Source organism: Lycorma delicatula, chromosome 7 (assembly GCF_047948215.1).
Source record: "Lycorma delicatula isolate Av1 chromosome 7, ASM4794821v1, whole genome shotgun sequence".
Taxonomy (NCBI): Eukaryota; Metazoa; Arthropoda; class Insecta; order Hemiptera; family Fulgoridae; genus Lycorma; species Lycorma delicatula.
The window spans coordinates 88,744,931-88,770,487 of NC_134461.1; the positions used below are offsets into that span (position 1 = coordinate 88,744,931).

The 25,557-nt window shown below is 31.3% G+C and overlaps 1 protein-coding gene across 1 annotated transcript in view; it reads left to right on the forward strand.

The window, feature by feature from the left end:
* Window positions 1-1,725: 1,725 nt before the first annotated feature.
* The window catches only part of LOC142328065 (metabotropic glutamate receptor 1-like), a 589,241-nt gene continuing 565,409 nt past the window's right edge, over window positions 1,726-25,557 (forward strand). The window contains exons 1-2 of the mRNA XM_075371535.1: window positions 1,726-2,031; window positions 18,194-18,338. Coding sequence (XP_075227650.1) covers window positions 1,766-2,031; window positions 18,194-18,338 — 411 coding nt within the window. The 5' untranslated portion in view covers window positions 1,726-1,765. The remainder of the gene's footprint in view (window positions 2,032-18,193; window positions 18,339-25,557) is intronic.

Sequence of the window (25,557 nt, forward strand, 5' to 3'; positions counted from 1 at the left end):
TAGTTTTCATTTTGATTGTTATTTAAAGTCTCTCTCTTTAGAATAAATTTCAGCGTAAGAGAATATTAGGAGGGATTTCCGAAAAAAGGGAGGGATAGAGTGGGCGAAAAGTTAAATAAAAATAACATTAGACACTTTTGATTGATATCTTAAGATTTAAATTTCTTTAAGAGCATTCCCTTAATCCTACAGAACACCCTCGCCTTTATTGTAACCCCACATTTCCTTATGATGATGGTTTACTCACACATACTCACTCTTTACTTTTTTTATTTATAATAAATATTCCAAGTAATAAATCCATGTCATTATATATATATATATATATATATATTTATGTATTTATTTTTTAAATTTACCAAAATTTTTCTTTTGTTAATACTATACTATTGTATATGTACATATTAAATAAATACACAAGTATGGTATAAAATGTTATACATTTAATTAATGTTTTCTGTAACAATTGATCATAACTAGATTCAATGATTTCTTGACATACCAAAAGTTTTTTTTTATATTAGTATTAACAATTAAATATAATTAATTTTTTTTACTATAATATATTTTATTTTTATTACATAATTATTTTTATTATTTATTATGTCTAATAAGCTATTTTTTATCAGTATTTTTGAAACCAATGTGAACATAAGGCGTCCAACTACGGGACACGTCAAACAAGAAAAATATTGAAATCATACAACGGTTTCAGAACAAACTAGCGAGATTTACAGCTGAGCCGCCGTGGATTACTAAAAATAGTAAAATTCATGAATATTTGGGTCTAGGGTACGTCAAAGAAAAGATACGACGTTTCAGTTTGAAATATGAACTCCGGCTAAATGACCACGTTAACCACTTTGCCGTAAACCTCCTGGACAACGGTGAGTGTGTAAGAAGACTTAAATGGCTTCACATTCTGGACCTTAGTAATACTACAGTGTAATTACACTTGCTGAATGTTGTGTATTAATCAATCCTTCATTCGCTTCCTCTCTGTTTCTGTTTTCAATTTCATTTATTCTTCCTTTTACGAAGTAAAGGAAGTATTGTGATGGCGAAAAATTTCGGTTTTCAGATTTCAACGGAAATATCCATTTTGATCATCCCTGAATCCATTTTGACTAGTTTCGGAGTGACATCTGTACGTACGTACAAACTATCTTCTGGACGTACTACGTTTTACCATAAAAAATTCTATATAGTTGTAGTAGTACATAATTTTTGAGAATTTTCAATGGGGGTTCCTTTTTAATGTTTATATATATATATTTATATATACATATATATATATATATAGATTGTCACATTATATATATATAATGTGACAATTTACTTAAGGTTTCTACAAAAATGTAACGGATTGTAAATAAAAATTTCTTGCGTAACTCAAAAACGATTAGCCGTAGGTTGTTGAAATATTGGATTTAGGGCTGTTGTAACATCTCGTTGTGCACCTCCCTTTTTGATTGCAATCGACTGGACCAAAAGTATCCAAGAAAGCAAAGTTTTCTTAACTGCACTAATATACCCTCATTGAAAGCTTTTCAACAATATATATATATATATATATATATATATATATATATATATGTGTGTGTGTGTGTGTGTGTGTGTGTGTGTGTGTGTGTGTGTGTGTGTGTGTGTGTGTGTGTGTGTGTATAAAATGTTTAAAGAAGTATAATAATTAAAATGATTTTTTTTTGTAATGTTTCAGATGTAAAGTGGATGAGTGAAAATTTTAGGAAGATGGGGTTGTGAAATGCACCAAAATTCAGCGCTACTGTTGCTTTTGGCAGTGGTTTCGGTTGTGTCGGGTACCTTGGAACGATCAAGTCAATTAGGTAGAAGGGTTCAGTCTCAGAAAGCAGTTTTAAAAGGCGATTTCATTTTGGGTGCATTATTCTCAGTCCATCATCAACCTAAACAAAAAAGAGCAGCAAATTCATTATCATGCGGCCGTATTAGAGAGACCTACGGGATACAACGTATTGAAGTTACATTCCATACTTTGGATAAAATTAACAAGTAAGTAGCTTAACATTTAAATTATTGTATTTTCACTAAGATTAATAAAAAGTTATTTTTTATTTTTATTTTGTAATATGACAGTATACGATTCTAATCTGTATTAGCCATTTAATTTCAACATACATCGTAACCTTTCGTCTTCATATGTATTTTGATTACTAAATAACGTTAATATGAATCGTTTTAAATTTATTTTTGCTTTTGTTAATTTTCTTTTACAACCATATTAAATAATATTGAGAATCTGAGTAATATGTTCAGTTAATTAATTTTTATAAGGATCTTCCACGAACCTTTCTTTTTTGATGATAAATTTCATAATTTATTCATTTATTTTGAACTTTTTTTTTCAAAATCCTTACGTTCCTATTCCCTTTTGTCTTCTATGTTCGAAGGTCATCTAAGAAATTTTTTAAATTAATTTATATCTTTTTTAATAAATTTATGATCTCGAAAAATGTCATTTTTTTAATTTAAACGAAAATATCAATTTTGACCATCCCTGAATCTATTTTGATTAGTTTGTAAGTAAGTAAGTCTGTATGTAAGTATGTATGTATGTATTGTATGCATGTATCCCGCATAATTCTAAAACGATTACCCGAAGGACGTTCACATTTTGGATTTAGGACTGTTGTAACATCTAGTTGTGCACTTCCGCTTTTGATTGCAATCGACTGAACCAAAAGTGTCCAAAATCCAAAAATTTGGATTTTGGACTTTTTCTTAACTGCAATTATAAGCCCTCATTGAGAGCTCTTTAACGATGTATCATAAGTGGTATTTATTTTAATTGGTTCCAGAATTATATTCAAATAAAATTTTAATCAATGACATATTTGGATCTTACAAGGGAAGGCACAGACTTAATTTCCTTTTTTTTATTTTTTTAACTTTTTTATTTTTAATTTAAATATGTTGATTTATTAATAATTATTAACCTCTGATTGCAGAAAAGGTTTTACAGTAAATAATAATAATTTTAAGTAATAACATAAAAAAAAATATGAAAAAAAATCAGAAGTTATTAGTGAAACAAAATGTAATGTATTTAAAAAAATGTGTATATGCAATTTAATAGGCATTATTACATATGTGTATATGTAATAGATTTGGTGAAACATGTGATTATTTAATATTAACTGAAAATTATAATTTAGAATCGTATTATGTTCGGATTTTCTAGTTTAATTTATTTAATTTTATTTAATTATTCTGGAATTTCTGTTTAATTTTATCTACATTAAAGTTAACTACAGAGTGATTGAAAAATAGACCCTTACAAGAACATATAAATGAGGCATACGTACTCGATCTTTAATTAATTGCAAAAAATTCTTATTTTTAGTTCATTACTCCTCTGATAGTTTTGGACAATATTCTCCCTAAGTCGGAGTTGATCATCATTTCGTTTATTTCTTTTTTTTTTGCCAATCATTTAATCGCTTTTTGGTTTAATATAATTATTCTGACCTTAATTTTTTAACACGTTCTCTAGTTTTGACATTTTCTCTCTCTTTATATTCATCCTCCTCTCTTAATCTTTATATTCTTTCCTTGGTCTTAACATTTCTTCCTCTTTTTTGAGGTATATTTCTTCATTTTATCTATCTTTTTCATGTATGATTGTCTCGTTTTCATTTTTGATTATTCACCAATAATCCAATAATAAAAACTGAATATTTTACATCGTAAGGTCGAAATTAACATTTGTAACCAGTATACAGGAGTTCACTAAACGGAATAATTTAATTATTATTAACTTTTATTTATACGACACCCCAGACATCTGAAATTTTTGTTAATCAACAACTCACGAAGATACGAATAATACTGATGTAGTGATACGAGTAATAAAGGGACTTTTACTCTATCCTAATATTTCATGTAAGATTTTTGAATTAATAATTGTATAAAAATTTGATGTTAATAAAAACCAATATTTCCGCAATTGTGTAACTGTCCACTTTATTAGAAAATGGAAGATCATATCTCACTTTCAAATGAAATAAGTTTAGATAAAGTGCAGCAAAGAATGTGTATATATAATTTAATAGGCGTACAAGGAAGTTATGTGGTGTCCATATCAGATTTTTTATACACGTTTTGTTATTGAATTTTTTTAAGGGTGGGATTTTAACCGTCAGAAATTTTTTTTGATATATTAATGATAATCTAAATGATTAAAATAATCTAATTCAATGATTTTTGATTATTTACTAATCACGCGTGTTGTAAATTAACTTCAATATATATATATAAAATTTGATGTATTAATACTCCTAAGAATATTTTTATTAAAGATGTAGAACGAATATTTTTGAAAAATGTTAATAATATTTATTGGAGCCGTGTATTAATTTATTAATTGAAAAAAAACTTAAATTCATTAAATTAAGTATCTTGGCATGCTACATTATATATGATATTTTTCTATTCTACCATTTAAAAGATACGCGGTAAGCTTTGTACTCAAGAGCAACCATTTAATTTCTAGAAGAAAACAATTTTTTTGGTAGTATACATTGAAAATGGTAAAATAAGTAACTGATAATTCAATAATGACTGATTACTGCAATCAAAATTTCCTAATTTCTCAAGCGATCGTGATCGTCTGCTGCCTGAGAAGCCCTAGAATTATATTTTAGACAAGGTTATGTTTCCAGTTTGGTTATTCCATGAGTAATTAGTTCTTTTTCATAATTCATCCCTTTCTCCCTTAATTTTGATCCCTTCTTCCCTATTATAGATTCTGCGGGTTTATATCAATCCGTGTGTCAGTGCTGAGGATACAGGACATAATTGATGTAATCTGTTGAAGTTGTTTGATGTAACGTGTTTGGAGAAATTCGGTTCACAAGAGGGATTTGGGAATATCGATTTCTATTCGGCTATTACACAGTAAGTCAATAAGTGAAAATTTAAATCGGATAAAGTTGGTCAGTCAAATACCCCTAAAATAAAAATAAAAAGTTTTGTATAATTTATAATTCAAATTTTTACTTCGCTTTAAGATTTAGTAAGTTTTTATTTCAATTGTACTTTTTTCTTTAGCCTCAAAAGTTTTTCCTATTGTTGTATATGTATATATCAAAAGAAAATTCGGATACAGCCGTTTGTTTATTCATTCAAACTCAGCCGGCTATACAAACATTTTATGAACGCCTCTTTCGTTTTCTTTTTCTTATAAAATAGTCACTATCACTGTAAGCAATATTTGAATCTTTTTAAAAATTCTTTCCATTGCGTTTTCGGTGTTTTTGCTTTGTTGCTAGTTTAGCTTCGTTGTTGGCATTGTTGTTTTTTCTTCTCTATTATATATGTTGTGACGAAATAGGTTCTTTTATTCTTATACCCTTTATTTCTTACTTCCCTTCACTTCTTTCTTTCTATATTGTATTTATTTAATAAATTTCTTTCTTATTTTTACCGCCACTAATTTTTTTATTGCCTACTTTTTTTCTTCCTTTTTGTAAATTTAAAATATTGTTATTATTTATACTTTTGGTTTTGTCGTATTGGGTTCCTTTTTATACTTATATTTATTATTATATTTTACTTTATGTTTCATGGACTATTATTATTATTTTGTAATATAATGCAATACCTCCAACCACACATCAGGATAGCTAGCTAATGACAACGAAAAAGGTAATTTTTTAATATTTTAGTCAAATTAAATTGATACACCGTTGTCAAATTTGTAAGTTACTATTATTATAAGGTTATATTAGACAAAGGTATGCTCAGTACTCGAGTCTAGCTCTGTTGTTTGGTAGTCGAGTAAAATACATCCCATCTAATAAAATTGAGTTCTAAAAGAAATTTGTATAATATATAGAACACAGAAATTTTGCTCTCTTAAAATTATGAAGAATATTATTAATAACTTGAAATTTAATCGCTGGATAAAATTCTGATCTTTAATATGTTATTAAGGATTTATATCGTATGCAGGACGTATACAGAATGTAACGGGAATTGGTTTCAGTCTTATTCTTTCACTTTAAAAGGCAATTTTCTTCAATCAATAATGTTTACATCGAAACGCCAACTTCACGATGTATTGCAAATGAGATCACATCGGAATTTTTTTTTTTTTTTAATATAAAAGCTGAAATGTTACGAAATAAGAAGATACATTCTAATTAGTCAACTATAATTCTTTTATTTTTGTTAGCTGTTTACAGTTTAGTTGTACTGTTTCTCACTACCTTTGTATTTTCTTCTAAATCCTTTCTTCCTATTGCTACATCAACGCTATTCCTACTGAACAAGTCGCCCTTCTTTTTCTTTCCAATGAAACCCAACTGAATACTTTATTAGGCCGTCTATCTCTGTGTCCATCTTTCGGAAAAGATATTAATTTTGTTCAGTGAATAAATTTCACTGCATTCCCTGTTTTAACCAATCCTTTTCATGATGTATTCGTTCTATAAATGCTCTAATCTGGTATCAGGATTATTTCTTTTCAAGGAAGCTATTTGGTTGGCTAAGATCCTCATTTTATTTCTTATTGTTAACTCCGATATCTCAGTATCATATCTTTGCATACTGTTTTGGATGGAACTTCAAATTCTTGCAGTCTCTTTCTGAAACATATTGGACCACAAAGTTAAATATAACATCAGAGTAATCTTTCTTCCTTGCACAATCCTGATCTGTATTTATTTTTGGCTATCACATTCCTTAATTAATGGTAACATTAATTGAGGAATAGCCATAAATAAACAGACCTTAAAATAGGGATGACCCTAAATACTTATAATCGTCTAACTTCAACGTTTCTGCCTTCTATTTGTAGATTTCGATCCACTACTACTATCGATAAATGCTTAGTTTTATTAAAATTTATCTTCAGATTCTTCCATTTCCAATAAGTGTCTTACAATTACCTGATTGTTTACTCTATGTTATGTCATAGATGTCAAAACGATTTGATCATCTGCACACAAAAGGTTACGTAAATAATTATCATTTATATTTAATCCCATATTAATAGATTTTTCTTACTATTTATTTTAGTACTTCATTTAAGGAGACAAACAGTAATCTTGGAGAAGATTCACCATGGAATATTTCAAAGGAATCAGACATTTTTTTTACATAATTTAGTTATCGATTTTTGCCCTTCATACAATCGCCGTTTGCCCGAAATTATAATTTTTGTAATCGGCCATTTAATATATTTTTTCCTAGAACAATATCATATGTCTTCTTTAAGTCATGTGACACTAGATTTAACTCCAAATTCCTTGTTACCCATTTCTTCAACGGATTTATTTGTTGTTGTAAGTAACCCTAAGGTAAATATTTTAATTTTAAATGTTTTATTGTTGAAGTTTATGATCTATGTTTATGGGTTTAAATCTTTATATTTAAAAATCGTAAAGAAAAATTGAAATTAAAAAGATGATTTTTATTATTGTAGTTATCGTTATTGTACGGTATATTGAAACTATATAGCAGTTTTATTACAAACAGTATAATCATCGACAGCTATACATGTACGTATATATAGTGATTCTTTATACAGAACGTCACAGTTGTAACTGGTTTGGTTGTAACTTTCGTAAGAAATTCGAAGCATAACTCGTTTTATTGTAATGGAAAAAAAGCATCAAGCGTCTTATTTTAGTTCAAAACCAAATTTCTGTTAACGAATGAATTTCATTACGTTTTTAAAATAATTTCCTATTATCTATGATAATAATATTCTTCTTTTATAATTTTCCTCGACAAAATTGGATTATTCTGAAACAATAATTTCCAAAATATTCTCCTTTTGCCAAGTAAAATATACTCGTATTTTAATCAGAATTAGTTGTTTTGGAAAGTTAAAAAGAGACTGGTAGTAATCCCGGAAGAGTTGATGTTTTTAGTCTTACTAATTCATGTAAGGTACATGCTAAATTAATTTTTCATTTCCTGAAATATTGTTAAAAAAAAAATACATTAAAAAAAAACAAAAAACTATTCCGAACGTAACTGTTAATATGCGTTTTCATTCGGTTTATCAAAACGAATTTTTAGGGTGAATTTTTGTTTTTAAGTAAATATTATTGATCTTAATGGCTTCTCTTGAAAAATAAACAAAAACAGTATAAGTATTCACTAAAAATAATCTTAAATTCAGAATATAGAATGAGAAAAGATTGGTGACGTAGGCAGTTGATATCAACAGAGTTTTCAGAGATTGTTGTGGGCATAAAATAGAGTAACATTAAAAATCGTAAAAATTGCAGTATTTTAAAACTTTTTTTACATTTTAAAGACAAATTACAATAATAAAATAAGAAAAAAGTTAACAGTGAAGTGATTAGAGAATAAAATAAGATCATACTTGATTTATTACAATCAATAAGAAGCTAGTTATTTACCTTCTAACTCAATGAAAAAGATTTAAAACCATTGGATTAGTACGTAAGCGCAGTATTTTGAACATTTGTCATCGGGGGAAGGGTCGAAACACAAATATGTTGCTCATGACGTCATTAAATCTGATCTGTAGTCACACAAATGCGCTGTTACCACCTGCCACCCACTAACTCAACAAACTGTATCAGAATTTAATCCAAAAGTACGTTGTTTACAATATCGGCCACGAGTTTACTGAAATCCGTACATTCAAAGCTGAAAGAGAGAATATATCTATATAAACTGAAACATATTTTGTTATTTAGAAAATGTACAGGAATTATACAAACAAAACTGACAACATTACGTCTTTTTTTTCTTTTGGCTGTAGAAAATATTTATGTAAAAATTAATTCTATATGTATTTTTAAGATTTATAAATTAGATAACAAAATATAAATTTTGTTTCGTTTTGAATTAAAAATTCGTTTAATTTAGATACCAGCTTAAAAAAAATTATAAAAAAATATATATTTATTTGACTTAATTCCAAAATAATACGTTTACAAACATAAAAAAATGACTTTATGAGTGAATCAACTTAAAAATCAACTTATCAACTTAAAAGGGGTTATAAATTTGACGTTACAATAGTTAATTTCCAGGAAGAGTTTTTCGGGGATTTGTAATCAATTTTTCTTGTATAGTTTTGAAACGTAATAATTACGTCGGTCTCTCATTTGTCTATGTTTATTTTTTTTTTTAGTGTAACGTCATCCCATTCCCTAAATTATTCTGTTAAATAAAATTTGTTTACTAACCCTTAGACTAAATATATGTCGTAATCTACAGAGTGACCGGGAAGTCACGGTACCCCCCCAGAGTCATCATCATTCACTAAAGGCTACGCCTTGTCGATTTAGCCACGTCACTCTCATCGCCGCTTCTCTCCGCTTCTCCGCTTCTCTTAAGTCATTATATGAACCAAGGCCCATCTCTTCTTTAACATTATTGATGATGGTTGCTTTCGGTCTACCTCTAGGTTTTTTACCTAATACCTTGCCCTCAAATATATTCATCAAGAACTGGTCATGTCGTATTACATGTCCTATCAATTTCGCTCTTCTCCTTCATATAATATTTAGCAAGGACCTCCTCTCACTCACTTGTGCTGACAGTTGATCATTTCTTTTTCTACCTACCCAGCTTGTCCTTGTTATTCATCTCCAAATCCACATCTCCATTGCTTCCAGTCTTCTTCTTTCTGCTTTCCCAAGCGTCGATGTTTCCCATCTATAAGTTAGAACACTCCAGACTTAAGTTTTAGCAAACTGTTTCCTTATTTGCATACTCGTATGATTATCAGTCAGTATATTCCTTTTATCCTGGAAAGCTTGGTTTTCCAGTGCTATACTTCTTTTTACTTCTGTGGCACATTTATTATCGCTATTGACGGTGCTTCTCAAATAGCAAAAACTGGCAACCTTCTCTACAACAGTAACGTCTAATTTAATATCAACCCTTGTACCTTCCTTTGTTTTTCCTACAATCATAATCTTCGTCTTCTCCTTATTAATTTTCAGTTTAAATTTTGTTAGTACTTTAGGTAGTGTTTCTGACATAATCGTCATTCCTCTTGCTGATTCCGCCAGTAACACAATATCGTCTGCAAAGCGGATACAATGTATGGATTTTCTATTAATTCTGATTCCTTTTGTTTTTTCTTTCATTTCTACATTAGCTTTTTCAATAAACAAATTAAACAGAAACGGTGACAGTGAGCAACTTTGCCTGACTCCCCTTCTTATTTTGGCATCTTTCTTTAAGCCGTTGATTTCAATCACGTGAATTACTCACTTGATTCATAGAATAAATTTTAATGGTCCAGTGGGTCTGTGTGTTCGTCCACAATTCTATACATCGCCACGTCCTCTGTGACATGTGACAAAGCATTTCTGGCGATACGTTCGGAAGGCGTCCCTCACAGCATCATAAAATTCTTCATTTGTGGTGTAGCTACGTGCAGATACGTGTAACTTGATAATTCCCCATAATGAATTTAAGATTAGGACTTCGTGGTGGCTATGAAAACGGATCTGGAGTATCGTGGCCAATCCAACGTCCTGGAAATTGTTCATTCAGAAACGCGGGTACTGATAAAGCAAAGTGTGCAGGTGCTCCATCCTGCTGCAACCATACTTGAGATCCTTCTCTTGAAGTTGGTGTTGAAGTTGGTGTTAACCGTGCCTACATCTCTAAATAAGTTTGTACATTTATGGCTCGTCAAAAAAATAAGAACCAAACAAATGACGAGCTGTCATTGCAGCCCATATCATGAAGTGCGGTGTATTTCTTTCCAATTCTGTCTCGTAATAAGAATTTTTTTCGCCCAAAATAACACATTTCTGGCACGCAAACTGCGATAGATTGCATATTCATCAGTAAAAAGCACCTTTCCAAGGAGCACTACAGCAGGCAATTCTTCTAATAAAGCCCGGCAGGATGCAGCGCGACGTTCCATGTCTGTATCTGACAGTTCATTGATGAACATCGGACGAAATTGCCTAATTTTCAAGTCTTTTTTATATGGTCGTGCATTGTCGCCCGCGGTATACAAAGTACAGTTGACCGTCTACGAGTTGATTTCATTGGGATTGTTCAATGGAAGCTACAACAGCAGCAATGTTTCTAACCGCGTTAATTTTCGTCCACTCCGTGGCCTATCTCGTTACTTTTCGTGATGGCACTTATTAAAACGTTGCCGAAACATATCACTAATTAGCTTCATTATTTGATTCGTATGTTGTCGTTCATGAACCCATATACTTTTCCCTAACCGCTCCTCGACGCTGTAACTACTTGCGTGAGCCATTTTAGCACAACTGTCGTTTACTCATAGTGTTTGACGTTTTAAAAAATATTTCCAACCGACCCCAACGAAAATACTTCATGTTCTAAACACATATCCTAACTAATATTTTACGTTAACTTTACGGGTACGGTAACTTCTTGGTCACTCTGTACTTTCATGAATCAATGTTTTTACTTTCCCGGCTAATACAACTAGAATATCTATATTAAAGAAGAAAGTACGGTGAACGTATGATCAAAAATGGGGTATCGGGTTTTATTTCCAAATCTTTACGTTTTAGGGTCCAACTAGTTCATCTAGATAAAAAATACATATATGTACGTACATATGCGTGTCGCACTGCTTATGGCCTTACATCTCGGATTGATTTTCTTTAAACCGATTTTCTTAAAAATTTGACGCAAATATTTTTATATATGGAGCATTATTGTATTAATTTTTTTTTCGAAATTTGTTGAGGGGGTGCGGAAATCGTGAAAAAACCAATCTCGATTTTCTTCAGAGACATTTTAGAGAACATTTTATTAAAGCAAATTTCTTACCTACAGTGCATATATAAATAATGCAAAAATAATTATAAAAAATCAACCCCTACCTTTAAAATTGAAGTATATGTTTTCGTTCTTTTGTTTTACTTTCCTTCGGTTTAAATATTTTTCAAACATTTTTTGAAAGTTTATTCTTCATATGTAGTGGTCTACAATCGTAAGGTCTACAATTTAAAAAAAAAAAAAATATAAACCACAAAACTAAAATGCAGTATTGAAAGTTTTCTTTTACTTATTTCTAACCTTTATTGAAGGAGATACTTGATTCAGAGGAAACGTTTTTCCTCTGAATGATTTCATCACAAAACTGGAAGCTTGTGCGTGGGAATATAAAAATGGAATTTTGTAGTGAATGAAAAATGCCAACCTGACCGGAATTCGAATCATTCTATTGCTTCGGGGAGTGAGAAGAAAGTGGCTGTGGATGAGATGGTCAGAGCCTGGAACCACAGGTGGAATGCGGCGGAGACTGGACGGTAGACACATCGGCTCATCAGTGACGTCAGGAGCTGGGTAGAACGGATACACGGTGATACCAATTACGAGCTCATCTGGTTTCTATCAGGGCACGGGTGGTTTAAAGATTACATGTACCGTATAAGTAGGAGTACCACGAGATGCTGTTATAATTGTGGGAAGCAGAACACGACAGAACACGTAGTGTTTTCATGCACGAAGTGGAGAGACTTGAGGGCTGCCATGATGAGCCACGGCGCAGTAAACGAGGAAAATGTAATAAGCCTGATATTGGGTGACAGAGATGCTTGGACGAGAGTGATGACTGCGGTGTCAACCATAATTAGAAACAAGGCAACGAAAGAGAGGGGCAGGCAGACTGAAAGACTGCAGTTGACCTGAGACAGAGAGACCGATGTCGGACGGCTATGGGAGGCCAGCCTTAGGAGGTGGTCGGCGGGGGCTCCTCGGAGACGTCGTTTGCCGATCTTCTCCTGGGGACGTCGCTCTGGCTATTCTAATTTGGTGAAAAGACCACCCGGGTGGTTGCGCAGGTGCTGTGTACACCATGTGGATTAGGTCTGTCCCCTGCGTGACTAGAGGGGGAGTTTTTTTTGCGGGTAAGAGCCCCGCAATTGCCGTCAAAGCGGGCCTGGCGGCAGCTGGCAGAGCTTTTTCCTCCTCCTGCGGAAAAACCTGTGTGTGAATGCCAGCCTCCGTGGTTTCATCCGGAGGTCCCGGGTTCGAATCTTGGTCAGGCATAACATTTTCACACACGCTACAAATCATTCATCTCATCCTCTGAAGCAATACCTAACGGTGGACCCGGAGATTAAACAAAAAAACCAGTATGTGAATATTTTTATAAAGGTTTTTCTTAAAATTTATTCTCCACCTCTAAAAAATATATATTTTAGTTTTGTCTAGCCGGGAAAGCCATGCAACACTTTGCCAGCTGTTTTAAATTTAACACTACTCGCTTTTTTGGTTTTATTCATTAATTCATTATTAAAGTTAAAAAATAAAAAAAAATACTTTTTTTTCACTTTCTGTTAAAAAACAGAAAGTGAAAAAGTTGCTGATCTCACACATTCTTTTTTAACATATTTAATTCTTTTATGTTTACTTAAAAAAACCATGTTCATATAATTACTAATAAATACCATATTATTTAAAGATTCTATATAAATTCTAACTACCTATTTTAAGTATATATATTATTCTCCTTTAACCACATTCAATTAAATAAATTAATTTAGTTAGATGAATTGATGTTTATTTTGGACAGTTCTCGAGCTTTTTTTTTATGGGGAAAGGAACTTACGTATATATATTTATGTTGCAATAAATAAATAAATAAAACATGTACAAAAACATTCTTCTTGTAATTTAAGTCAACATTTAATTATAAAGTTTATTGCTTGATTCATTTATTCACTACAAATTGTAAAGTTTTAAAACTCTCTCTAGTTCTTTATCTTGTTTTCTCAATATATATATAGTACTCAAAGAACTGCATGTATAATGATTACTTAAATATAAATGAAGTATGCAGCAGTTACAGAATTTATTTTATTAACTTCGTAGCCATTATTAAGTTCAGCCTACAGTAAGAGAAAGTTGAAGTTTTAGTTTATTTTATTGTTTGAATAATTAAATTGAAATAATATTAAATGATATAACAAAGAGCAAAATAAATTATACAATTTGTGTTTAAAAATTAATTCATAAATGAGAAATGTACTTTTTAATTTATTTGCTTACTTTATTATTATTGTTTATTATTTATTTGAAATTTGTAAGTTATTTAAATAATTTAAATTATGGAGTTATCAATAAATTTATTTTATTTATTCAATCTTTCATACTGTAGTTCATTGAACTAATGATGATTATATATATCGGGAGATATTTAAGTATGAAAACAGTTTTGTACTAAATATCTGAGAGTTATTGGTGGCAGAAAGAAATTGGGTTCTACATAGTTAAAAAAAAATCTGCATTATCTTGGGTTTTTAATTTTTGTCCGCCGTATTGGATCTGCCATATTAAATCAAACTTATTTTTTTAAAGGTGGACATATGACAACACATGATTTCGATTTAAAATTTTACAAGAATGATGAAAGTCGATTTTTCTGTTAATGGGTTTGTTATCGAGTTATAAGCATTCAAAGTTGCAATGATGGAAAAATCGTGTTAAGAATAAAATGAACATTTTTATTGTATTTTGTATTCATAATGCGTAACAACAAACTTTAAATAGTGATATAATATTGATAATAATAAACAATAAGTAATAGTTAATGATACAACAACAAATTAAACGGCTATATGAACTGATATTATTTACTTTAAATACAATAAAACTTGGTTATAACAAGATTCACGGGCCGATCAAATATGCTCGTTACAACCGAGCGCTCGGTACTTCCAAGTTGCTATCTCGTAACCGTAAATTTTTACGCCGTCATTATCTATTATAATATAAAAAATACAGTACACTACATACCTAAGAAGAAGCTGTTTTAAAATAAAATATTGATGTATTTTGAATTATAGACTAATACTTAAAATTTAGATGTAATACAATTTTTAGACGCTAATACGTTTTGCTTTTAACCAAAACTCTTAGCGTTTAATGAATTAACAAAAAAAAAAAAAAAAAAATGGTAATAAGTATACAGTAAAACTTACCAAAATCATCGAGGAAAGTAACAAATGAACACAACATAAAAATTTCTACGTCACGTTTTTACGTACAAATTATATTTATTAAATTTAAAAAATCATTCTAATCTATTTTTCCTCATTTTAACAGAATACATCAAAACTTAATTGCGCATACAAATTAATTAACCTTAAAATAATCGTTTATTTCTGTTTGCTTAATAATCTTACACCTGTAATCAACAAAACAGTTTTGTAGTTTATTCAAGTACTTCACAAATTTATCACTAAAATTATTAGTCTCAATAAACTCCATTAATATTTTAAAACATTCTTTGGCGTCAATTATTGATACGACTGTACGGTAGATTCATCTTCATTTTCAGTTTCAGTTTCGCTATCACCTGCATGACTAAGAGTTACGTCAGTAATAATGTCTTCATCAGTCGGAATTTCCATAGTATGTACGTCGCCATCGGCTGTTGCGTAGTCATCTATTGAGTATTCATGAAAGGCCGATTTTTTTTCGAGTTGAGAGTTTGAATTCGGCGAGTAGTATATCGTCTTCATCGTGGTAATCTTCCGTCGAAATATGGCTTGCCATAATTTTTAGCAAGAAACACTAAAATGAAAACAAATTCACTGTTGCGACTACAGTATTTCGTTACTGGGTATGTTACGCACCGAGGGTATGGTTTCTATGCAGCCGTGAGGTGTAGCGGAATCTCGATGGTTGAAGCAAAAGAATGTCACGCGTGACTCTGCGATGAAGCTGAATGGGAGTAGAAGGTCTGTCCGCCTCTCCCTTGTAGACCAGATCGGAGTCCATAAATTAACCTAAGTCTGGGTTATGAACTAAAGTTGAATTCAGTAAGGGAATTAGGACTAAGTTTCGTTGTCATCATTTTTGGTGGTATGATATGTTTAAATTTGCCTAGAATCTCGAGGCACTCACAGAAATTGGCTCAATAAAAGTAGAACTAGGTGCTTTCGCAAAGCTTTTGAATAACGGGTTTGGCGGAGCGGTTTCTCTACGAGAGCCATGCTAATCTCGCTGTGGGACTGGACTTGCATGGTCTAATGGGCAGGTAGCACTATTATGTGTGATTAGAATTAAGCTAGATATAAGGTAGATTTAAGCGAGTTGCTTCCACCCAATCGACGTTGACTTGTAACGGGGGGGTTACAAGTCGCGCCCTGGGGGGAAAAAAGCCCGGTCCACTGCATAAAAGGGAGGGAAAGAAGAAGCAGTGGGCAGGGCATGGGGACGAAGCGTGGCGACGTTTAGGGACAGCGAGGCAGCCCTACTGTGGAGAGGGTGCAGGTCCACCTGACATGTAAGAGGAAGGTGGGTCGGCGCTACTCGATGAAGCACTGGGAACCCTCGAGGTAACGAGATGGGTCGCGAGGGGTAATGGGGACATGTAGAGGACATGTTGCTCATTGTAGGATAGGATGGTGAGGGTAGCCCTGCGGGGGATGGGGTCATGGGCATGCCAGAAGAGGGTTGTCTGTGGTCTCTGTCGATACCGTGGGGACCCCGTTGGGAGAAGCCCTACTAGAAGGGCCAAGCTAGGGGGTGGTAGTCTGCTGCCACGGCATGCCTATGGGAACTGCGTTTGCTTAACGGCGGGGACCATTTACCATAGGGGTGCTTAAAAAGAAAGAAAAAAAAAAGGTGCTTTCGCAAACTTGATTAGCTGGTTTAGTTCAGAGGGCAAAGATATAGGAGGTTCAAAATGTCCGGACGAGGCCTACAGCGAAGGCAAAAGCTGAGTTTAAAAATTACCGATGTAAATGTCTACCGATGCATTTACATCGGTGGCATCCCAACAAGGCCAAGCTTATTACTATGAGATATAAAAAGTTAGAGGGCAAAAGACGACTCCTGTTAAAGCCCATCAAGGCTATGAACGGAGGGGGGGTGACCGGCGACCAGAAGCGTCACAAGGCGATTGTCTTCCCCTACGAGGTTGGGATGGGTATCCGATCGATCACTTTAACGCAATACTGTTTGTTTAACTGATTCTTTCATACAGTTATTTTTTAAGCTGAAAATTATGACTACTGAATTTACCAGTGGTAGGACAGGTAACATTTATCTTAACCAGGCTCTCTCTTCAGACTTCCATTCAAGTCGTTTAAAATGTGCTATAGAGTTCGATAAACCTGTTTGGGCGGTTTTGATTAATCATTTTTTGGCCCCCGTCTTTCCTGGAATTTTGAAAACAGAAAAACCCGAGTAATTAAAATAACTACCAGCCTTTGCAATACCGAAATGGAACTTGTACTGTACGAACTGTACAACGTCCTGTTACAAACCTTTTGTCAACCCTTCATACCTCACCTGAACAAGCCTCAGATAAAATTACACAATCTTTACGTATAAATCGTAAATATATATTTCTTAAATGTAAAATGGAATTTCCCTCGCGTTGAAATTATTTGGTTAACTTTTTTGAATTACAGTATTTAAAAAAATGAAAATACTCGTAATAATCACGTTTATGATGCGTCGATACCTTGCTAAAAGCAAGTTAATTTATTATTAATGAAATAGAAAACAAAAAAAACTCGGAATGTTGCTCGTTAAAAAAAAAAAAAACTCGTTATTCACGGGTTCTACACTGTATTGCAACATTTATTTTAAAATTTAAAATAAAAATTTTGTATCAAAAATTACTATTAAAATAAATTTCGAAAGTATACCATTCTACAATTAATGTTCAAAATGCTTCCCCTGGAATTTAAATTTGGTAAAAGTAGAAAACCGAGCACCTTTAACTTATTTCTCAACGTCTGTATTTATCAGACTGGTGAAGACGATTAGCACTAGCGTGAGATCGATAGTTTAAAGCCTTGTGGAACATTTTATACTTTAAAGTTAACTTGATACAGTAACCATTCGCTTTTCTATTGTTGGGTTCTAAATAATATCGTATCCTGACCTCGCTCCAATTCAAGAGTGCTATTCTAGAAGCTTCCGATATATGATATAGGAAACGACGAATCAATCGTAAATTATTTCGAGTTAATTTCGGTATACAATTTATGAGAATGCAGTGCGGGTTATTATCATTAATTTGGCTATCTATTTGTTATTTAATTAGTTATAATAATATTTCAATTTTAATGATAAATAAAAGTAATATAAGTTATAAACGACAACAGAACAAATTATTATTCTAATATGATGATGATATTATCGATGTTTTTTAGTTTATAATTTAATCTAATTATTGTTTGTCTTATTACAGAGATCCTACAATACTTCCTAATATAACATTAGGTGTTGAGATAAGAGATTCATGCTGGTACGCGCCTGTAGCATTACAGCAAAGTTTAGAATTTATAAGAGATGCTATTTCACCTCAAACTTCTGTTTCCTGCAGCTCACCTCAGGTATGTATAATAATTTAATTGTTGATATTTTACATTTTATACAGACCATTTAAATGGCAGAAAGGCTCGTGGAATAGACGGAATACCTGTAGAATTACTGCGCAGTGCAGGTGAGGAAGCGATTGATAGATTATACAAACTGGTGTGTAATATTTATGAAAAAGGGGATTTTCCGTCAAACTTCAAAAAACGTGTTATAGTCATGATACCAAAGAAAGCAGGAGCAGATAAATGTGAAGAATACAGAACAATTAGTTTAACTAGTCATGCATCAAAAATCTTAACTAGAATTCTATACAGAAGAATTGAGAGGAGAGTGGAGGAAGTGTTAGGAGAAGACCAATTTGGTTTCAGGAAAAGTATAGGGACAAGGGAAGCAATTTTAGGCCTCAGATTAATAGTAGAAGGAAGATTAAAGAAAAACAAACATACTTGGCGTTTATAGACCTAGAAAAGGCATTCGATAACGTAGACTGGAATAAAATGTTCAGCATTTAAAAAAAAAAAATAATTAGGGTTCAAATACAGAGATAGAAGAACAATTGCTAACATGTACAGGAACCAAACAGCAACAGTAACAATTGAAGAACATAAGAAAGAAGCCGTAATAAGAAAGGGAGTCCGACAAGGATGTTCCCTATCTCCGTTACTTTTTAATCTTTGCATGGAACTAGCAGTTAATGATGTTAAAGAACAATTTAGATTCGGAGTAACAGTACAAGGTGAAAAGATAAAGATTCTACAATTTGCTGATGATATAGTAATTCTAGCCGAGAGTAAAAGGATTTAGAAGAAACAATGAACGGCATAGATGAAGTCCTACGCAAGAACTATCGCATGAAAATAAACAAGAACAAAACAAAAGGAATGAAATGTAGTAGAAATAACAAAGATGGACCACTGAATGTGAAAATAGGAGGAGAAAAGATTATTGAGGTAGAAGAATTTTGTTATTTGGGAAGTAGAATTACTAAAGATGGACGAAGCAGGAGCGATATAAAATAGCACAAGCGAAACGAGCCTTCAGTAAGAAATATAATTTGTTTACATCAAAAATTAATTTAAATGTCAGGAAAAGATTTTTGAAAGTATATGTTTGGAGTGTCGCTTTATATGGAAGTGAAACTTGGACAATCGGAGTATCTGAGAAGAAAAGATTAGAAGCTTTTGATATGTGGTGCTACAGAAGAATGTTAAAAATCAGATGGGTGGATAAAGTGACAAATGAAGAGGTATTGCGGCAAATAGATGAAGAAAGAAGCATTTGGAAAAATATAGTTAATAGAAGAGACAGACTGATATTGGAAGGTCAGGTAGAAGGAAAAAATGTTGTAGGCAGGCCACGTTTGGAATATGTAAAACAAATTGTTAGGGATGTAAGATGTAGAGGGTATACTGAAATGAAACGACTAGCACTAGATAGGGAATCTTGGAGAGCGGCATCAAACCAGTCAAATGACTGAAGACAAAAAAAAAATACAGACCAAAAGTTAAAGAAAATGTAATGTATAAATAAAATGCAATCAGTTTTTGTACGTCAAGTTCCAAAGTTAGATTAATATTTAGAATATTTATTTGTGATCCTGTAATTCCAGAATGCCTGCTTGATTTTTGTAAAAAAACTCAACTGTGCAAGTTATGTTTAAATGTCAAGCATAGAATGATGTAAGTTATTTTTTTCGTACCGAAAACCAAATGTTTTAATACTTAAAGAAGAGGGTTACTTCTCTTACAACCTTTACTTTCTCTTTTGTAGAGGAACTTACTCTATAAAATAAAGATGAAGTGTGCAGATCAGCTGTAAATATGGATTGAATAAACATTAAAAAAGCTTTTTATAAATCCAGTTAAAAATATTAATTCCAAAATGGTACCGGCAAAAATACCAGAATAAATACAACACATTATTAATCATTAAAACTTAATTGACATTTAAATAATCTGTTATATTAAATTTTTATACTGGATTAAAATTATTTCTTACTCAAAAATTATGTTAATATATTGTTTTTTTAGAAAATACACACACGTAATTTACATGGTTTTCCGCTATACCGTAATAGTTAAAAAAGATAGTACTAGAGTCAACGTTAAAATGAATTCTGTTGTTAAAATTTCCTTGCGAAAATTTAACAAAATTTAGAAAAGAATTTCAGACTATAACTGGTATGAACAATTTTGAGATGAGGATATCTACACCCCACTCTTTGACCGTGACATGTAGCGCCGATAGATGAGACTAAGGATAACGGTAGACAACCCTTTACCTATATATTGACTGAAAATCCACTAAATATCCAAACTTACAACTCTTTCTATTAATATTTGGTGAAATTTTCTTAAGTGATTAATGGTTAAATCCTACAAGATGTAGCTAATGCAGGTTCAAAGTATTGAGTATAAAAAAGTGCGAGGGTATTCATTTCTGTATCAAAATGGAGGAGAAATTTAATGATGTGGAATCAATTATTATTAGCGATGGAATTTTTCTTGAATATCGGGAACATTCACACGCACGGAACATTTCATATTTGATGAGACTTTCAATCGTCACAACGTCTTGAGTATGGGAGATTAAAAATCCTCACATGGTTATTAAACGTATGACAGATTCACTAAAGGTTAACGTCTTTATTATATTGTTTCAAAGGTTACGATATACGGATCGTTTTGCTGCTCACATCTTTCATCATAAGAGTAACGGACGTATTGAAAAATAACAATAAGCAATAGCGGTATCTATTGCTTATTTTTCTACAAGACGGTCGCCTCACTAGAAAAACGAATTGCGACTATGTCTCAGTGAAAATTTGTCACAAATTTTGGATAGAACGCTAAGTTTCTGATAAGGTTTAATGCTCTGCGCTGTCCCGATCACCAGATTAAGTACCATTCGATCTTTTATTGTAGAATTCATAGCTTTTTTGTTGCCCTAATCCAACCGATCTTACAAAACTTTAAATCGCTACTGCACTACTGTATCATGATTGTTATTAACAATGATCATTAGTGACATTTTACACGCGTACGGATCGAAATAGAGTATCGTCTAAATGTCGTTTTTTGTTACTCTGAAATAATATGAATACAACCCCAAGGGAGATTCATGAGGAATTACTCACTCCTGCACTTCTGCCGCTATCTTTGTTTGGATAATGTCAATTAACATCGTGGACACTGCGTGCCACGAACGTTCGATTCACAGCATAGTCCCAGTGATGCATTCTGGAATAAGCACGCCAAAATCTCTCCGGTATTCTTTCCCTTGCTCCTGTCCTGCAGAAGTCGATCCCACATGAACACCATGTATTATGCGGTATCTTCCTTCTCTCTATAATCACAATCCGCGAACGCCCACACAGGTATGCCTTAAAACACACGTGACCGATAAGGAATTGGATCAATTCGTACCTCAGTTTCCTGAGTTTGCAGTTCAACCATTTCTGAAGGTCAGGGTTCAGTCTGTAGGTCCGTCTGCCAATCGCCGACTGATTTCATCACCTGAAGACAAGCGATGCTTCCGCATCCTTCCTTCCTACTCACCAGCATATCTCCTCCCTTTTCCGAACGAGGAAAACCGTTGTCTAAATATATGCATCTAAGAAGGGGGTAAATTGAATATCTGTGAAGTATGTAAAAAAAAAATAATACCTGGAACATTTAAGTGAGGTAAAACTCAGAATGCAATAAAATTATTATTTTAAATATTTTACAGACCCTTCGACTTTCTCAATAAGTGATATGAATATATGAGAAAAAATTAATTTTGGAATATTATTGAGGAGTTGTGGAATTTTAGTTCTATTTTGATTAAAAGAATCGCTTTATATATATATATATATATATATATATATATATCCATAAGGATTTCTTTAACTTTTCTTAGATATTATATTTAAATATTTCATTTACTCTTCTTACACGTGTTAACATAATTTAAGAAAGATGAACTGCAAAATCGGTCTTTTCTGTACTCCAACCCATCGAGTTGGTCTAGTGGTGAACACATCTTCCAAAAATCAGCTGATTTGAAAGTCGAAAGTTCCAGCGTTCAAGTCCCAGTAAAGACAGTCACTTTTATACGAATTTAATTACTAGATCGTGGATACCGGTGTTCTTTGGGTTTCAATTAACCACACATCTCAAGAATGGTCGAACTGAGACTGTACAAGACTACACTTCATTTATACTCATATATATCATACTCATTCATCTCTGAAGTAATACCTGTACGGTAATTCTTTCACCAAAACTTTTTCCATCGATTTTATCGTAAAATTTGATATTAAAATCATGCATCGTGTGTCCTCCTTCCTATTAAAAAAAAGTCTTGCTTTAGTTATTTATTTAGTATTAGTTATTAGTTTATTTATTTAGCATTTAGTTTCTGACCTTATGTTCCTCCTGGTTCTTCTCAAGTATTTTCTATCTTCGGTTTCACTTCTAAGTTACTTCTCAGTCTTTTTCCATTATTCCTTCTGACCAGATTTCTGCACCACCTCATTCCTATTTATTAATTAATTAATTTAATCCAATTCTTCTTGATTATATTTTCATTGTAATTTTTTATTTTGAAAGGATAATATTAATTTTTTTTTTTGAAACACTCTATTTTACTATAATACAAATTTTTATTTGAGCTTTTATTGTCCATGTATCTGATCCACATAGTATTTTAGGAAGATGGAATGTTCTGCATATTTTAGTTTAATCTTCTTACTTATCCATTTTTTCTCTTGAATATATTATTTGTACATTAAACAACCTAATTTTCTAATCATATTATTTGCTTCATCATCTACCTCTTTAATCGCCTTTTCTAAGATCTCATAATTTTATATATATTAATGTTATTTCATAAATTATATTATTAAAAAAGTATTTGATATAAATAAAATTAGTTGAACATTTTAGCAATTGTCTATAGAAAAATTTGTTTAATTATTTGACTAATGTTTTTATAGTCTTTGAAGACTATAATATCTCTTTATAAATTAAAGAAATCGAGAATTGATATATATATATATATATTTTATGTTAAAAAAAAAATAGGTAATATCGACATAAATACATAGTGTAAATTATTAATCCTTGAACAAATATTTGCTCTAATCGTAGCTCTATAGAAGAAATACATCCTTTTTATTTTTTACCTATTGTGTGACTTATTTGTTATTCCCTTTAAGAACTAGGTGATAAAATTAATAATACAGGAAATTTAATAATATGATTAAAGAAAATTTTGTGTTATACAATATATTTTATTTATAGAAAAGGGGCACAGCCGAGTGAAAAATAATGATTATTATGAAAATACAAGATAAAGATAAAAAAGATAAAAATTTATGATTATACTTATGTAAGGATGTTCTGAAAGGAAAAGGACATTCAGGAAATGAAAATTTATAATCTTTTTAATAATCATTCCGCATAATAATTCAAATTTATATACTACATAATACAGATCTGATCTCCCCCCGCAATTACACAGTCTCGTTTTCATATCTCTGACTCTCTCGTTCCTTTTAAGTAAAACTACCGACTAATGATGTGCAGTACTAAAAGGCCGGATTTCATTATATTTATTTCAGTTACGTACACGATTTTGTACACGTGTGTGTGTTTGTGAATTGCTTTAGAGATTGTTCTCTTTATACTTGTTAAACTTTGTTAGTTACGAGTCCACTTCAATACTAGTATAGGTAGGTTGACAGGCGGGTGGATGCACGTGCGCGTAAGTAACCACTTCAAAGAATCGTAAGCATGCGCATACAAGCTGTACAGAGTACAACCTCTTCAATTTCTGAAGTATATTTCATAAGATTTTTCAACTTTTTCTTCAATTGAAATACATTCGTTTTATTTTTAATTTTAATAAGCCTTATTTACTTATGGTGACAGCTACAAAGTTTTTTTTTTTTTTAAGATTATCTGTTCATTATACTAATTAAAATTTTAATTACTTGGTTTTTTATTAAAAATAAAAGTCTGAATCAACCATCTTTTATATTATATAAAAAATTAATTAGTGTAATAGTTATCCTTATGTATATGCCAATTTGACTTATGCAGTAATATTTTCCAATAGAATAATTAATACTCCTTTGAGATAGGTAAAATTATATTATCACCGCATTTTTTTTTTAATAAAATTTGAAACGAGTTTTTTTATAGCAATGAAAATAATTAGTTATAGAAAATTCTGAATGATATAATAATTAAATATAATAAAGTTTTTTAAGAGAATAAAACTGACTTCATTAAAAAAAAAGAAAAGATACTACACTATCTGAACTAACCCTTAATGTGGTTTCCACTTTAAAAGTTAGAAATTTAAAAAGACTGAAAAATAATTATTTTTATAATTTTTTTTTGGTTCATTTTTTTATTATTATTTATAGAATCTTATATTTTTTTTTTTTTATTTATTTATTTATTTTTTTGTTTAACCTCCGGGTTCACCGTTAGACTTGCTTCAGAAGATGAGATGAATGACAAGTAGCGTGTGTGAAAATGCCATGTCTGATCGGGATTCGAACCCGGGACCTCCGGATGAAAGACAGAGACGCTACCACTTTATTTTTGGTTTGACTTTTATTTACAATACGGTTAGCCTACAAAAACGGTTGCCATATAAAAAAAAAATTATAAAAAATTGTCGTACAATGACTATACAGTTGTTCTATGGTTTTGTTCTAAAATATAGGAGTAAATAACATTTAAAGCCAGTAAATTACCATAAATACAGAGGCTCCAATAGTTTATTTTTCTTTAAGAAATGATGTCTATTATCAGCATTGTTTGAAACGGATAAAATGATTGAGCGACTTTTTTAATTGATTATCGATTGTAATTCAATAACTGACTTACCTTTTTGTTATACAACAGTATATCAGGGTAGTAAAAAAAAAAAAATGAAAAGAAGGTACTTCACACCTTGTTTTTTGTATTATCTGTGATTCTTGTTTAAAGTGAAGCTTTTGAGAAATGATGACAAAACAAATAATATTACAAAAAAAATTTGGATATTGTGATTTTAATTAACTTAAGAGAAATTTTGTAAATTAGTTTATTAATGTGTATTTTATATTTTTCAGTTATCATAGTTATGTGTTACTGTATATTGTAAAACATTCTTTTTTGTATATGTATTATGTAATAAAGAATTATTATTATTTATTACTTCATATTGAAAAAATAATGTTTTTTTTGGCGCAAA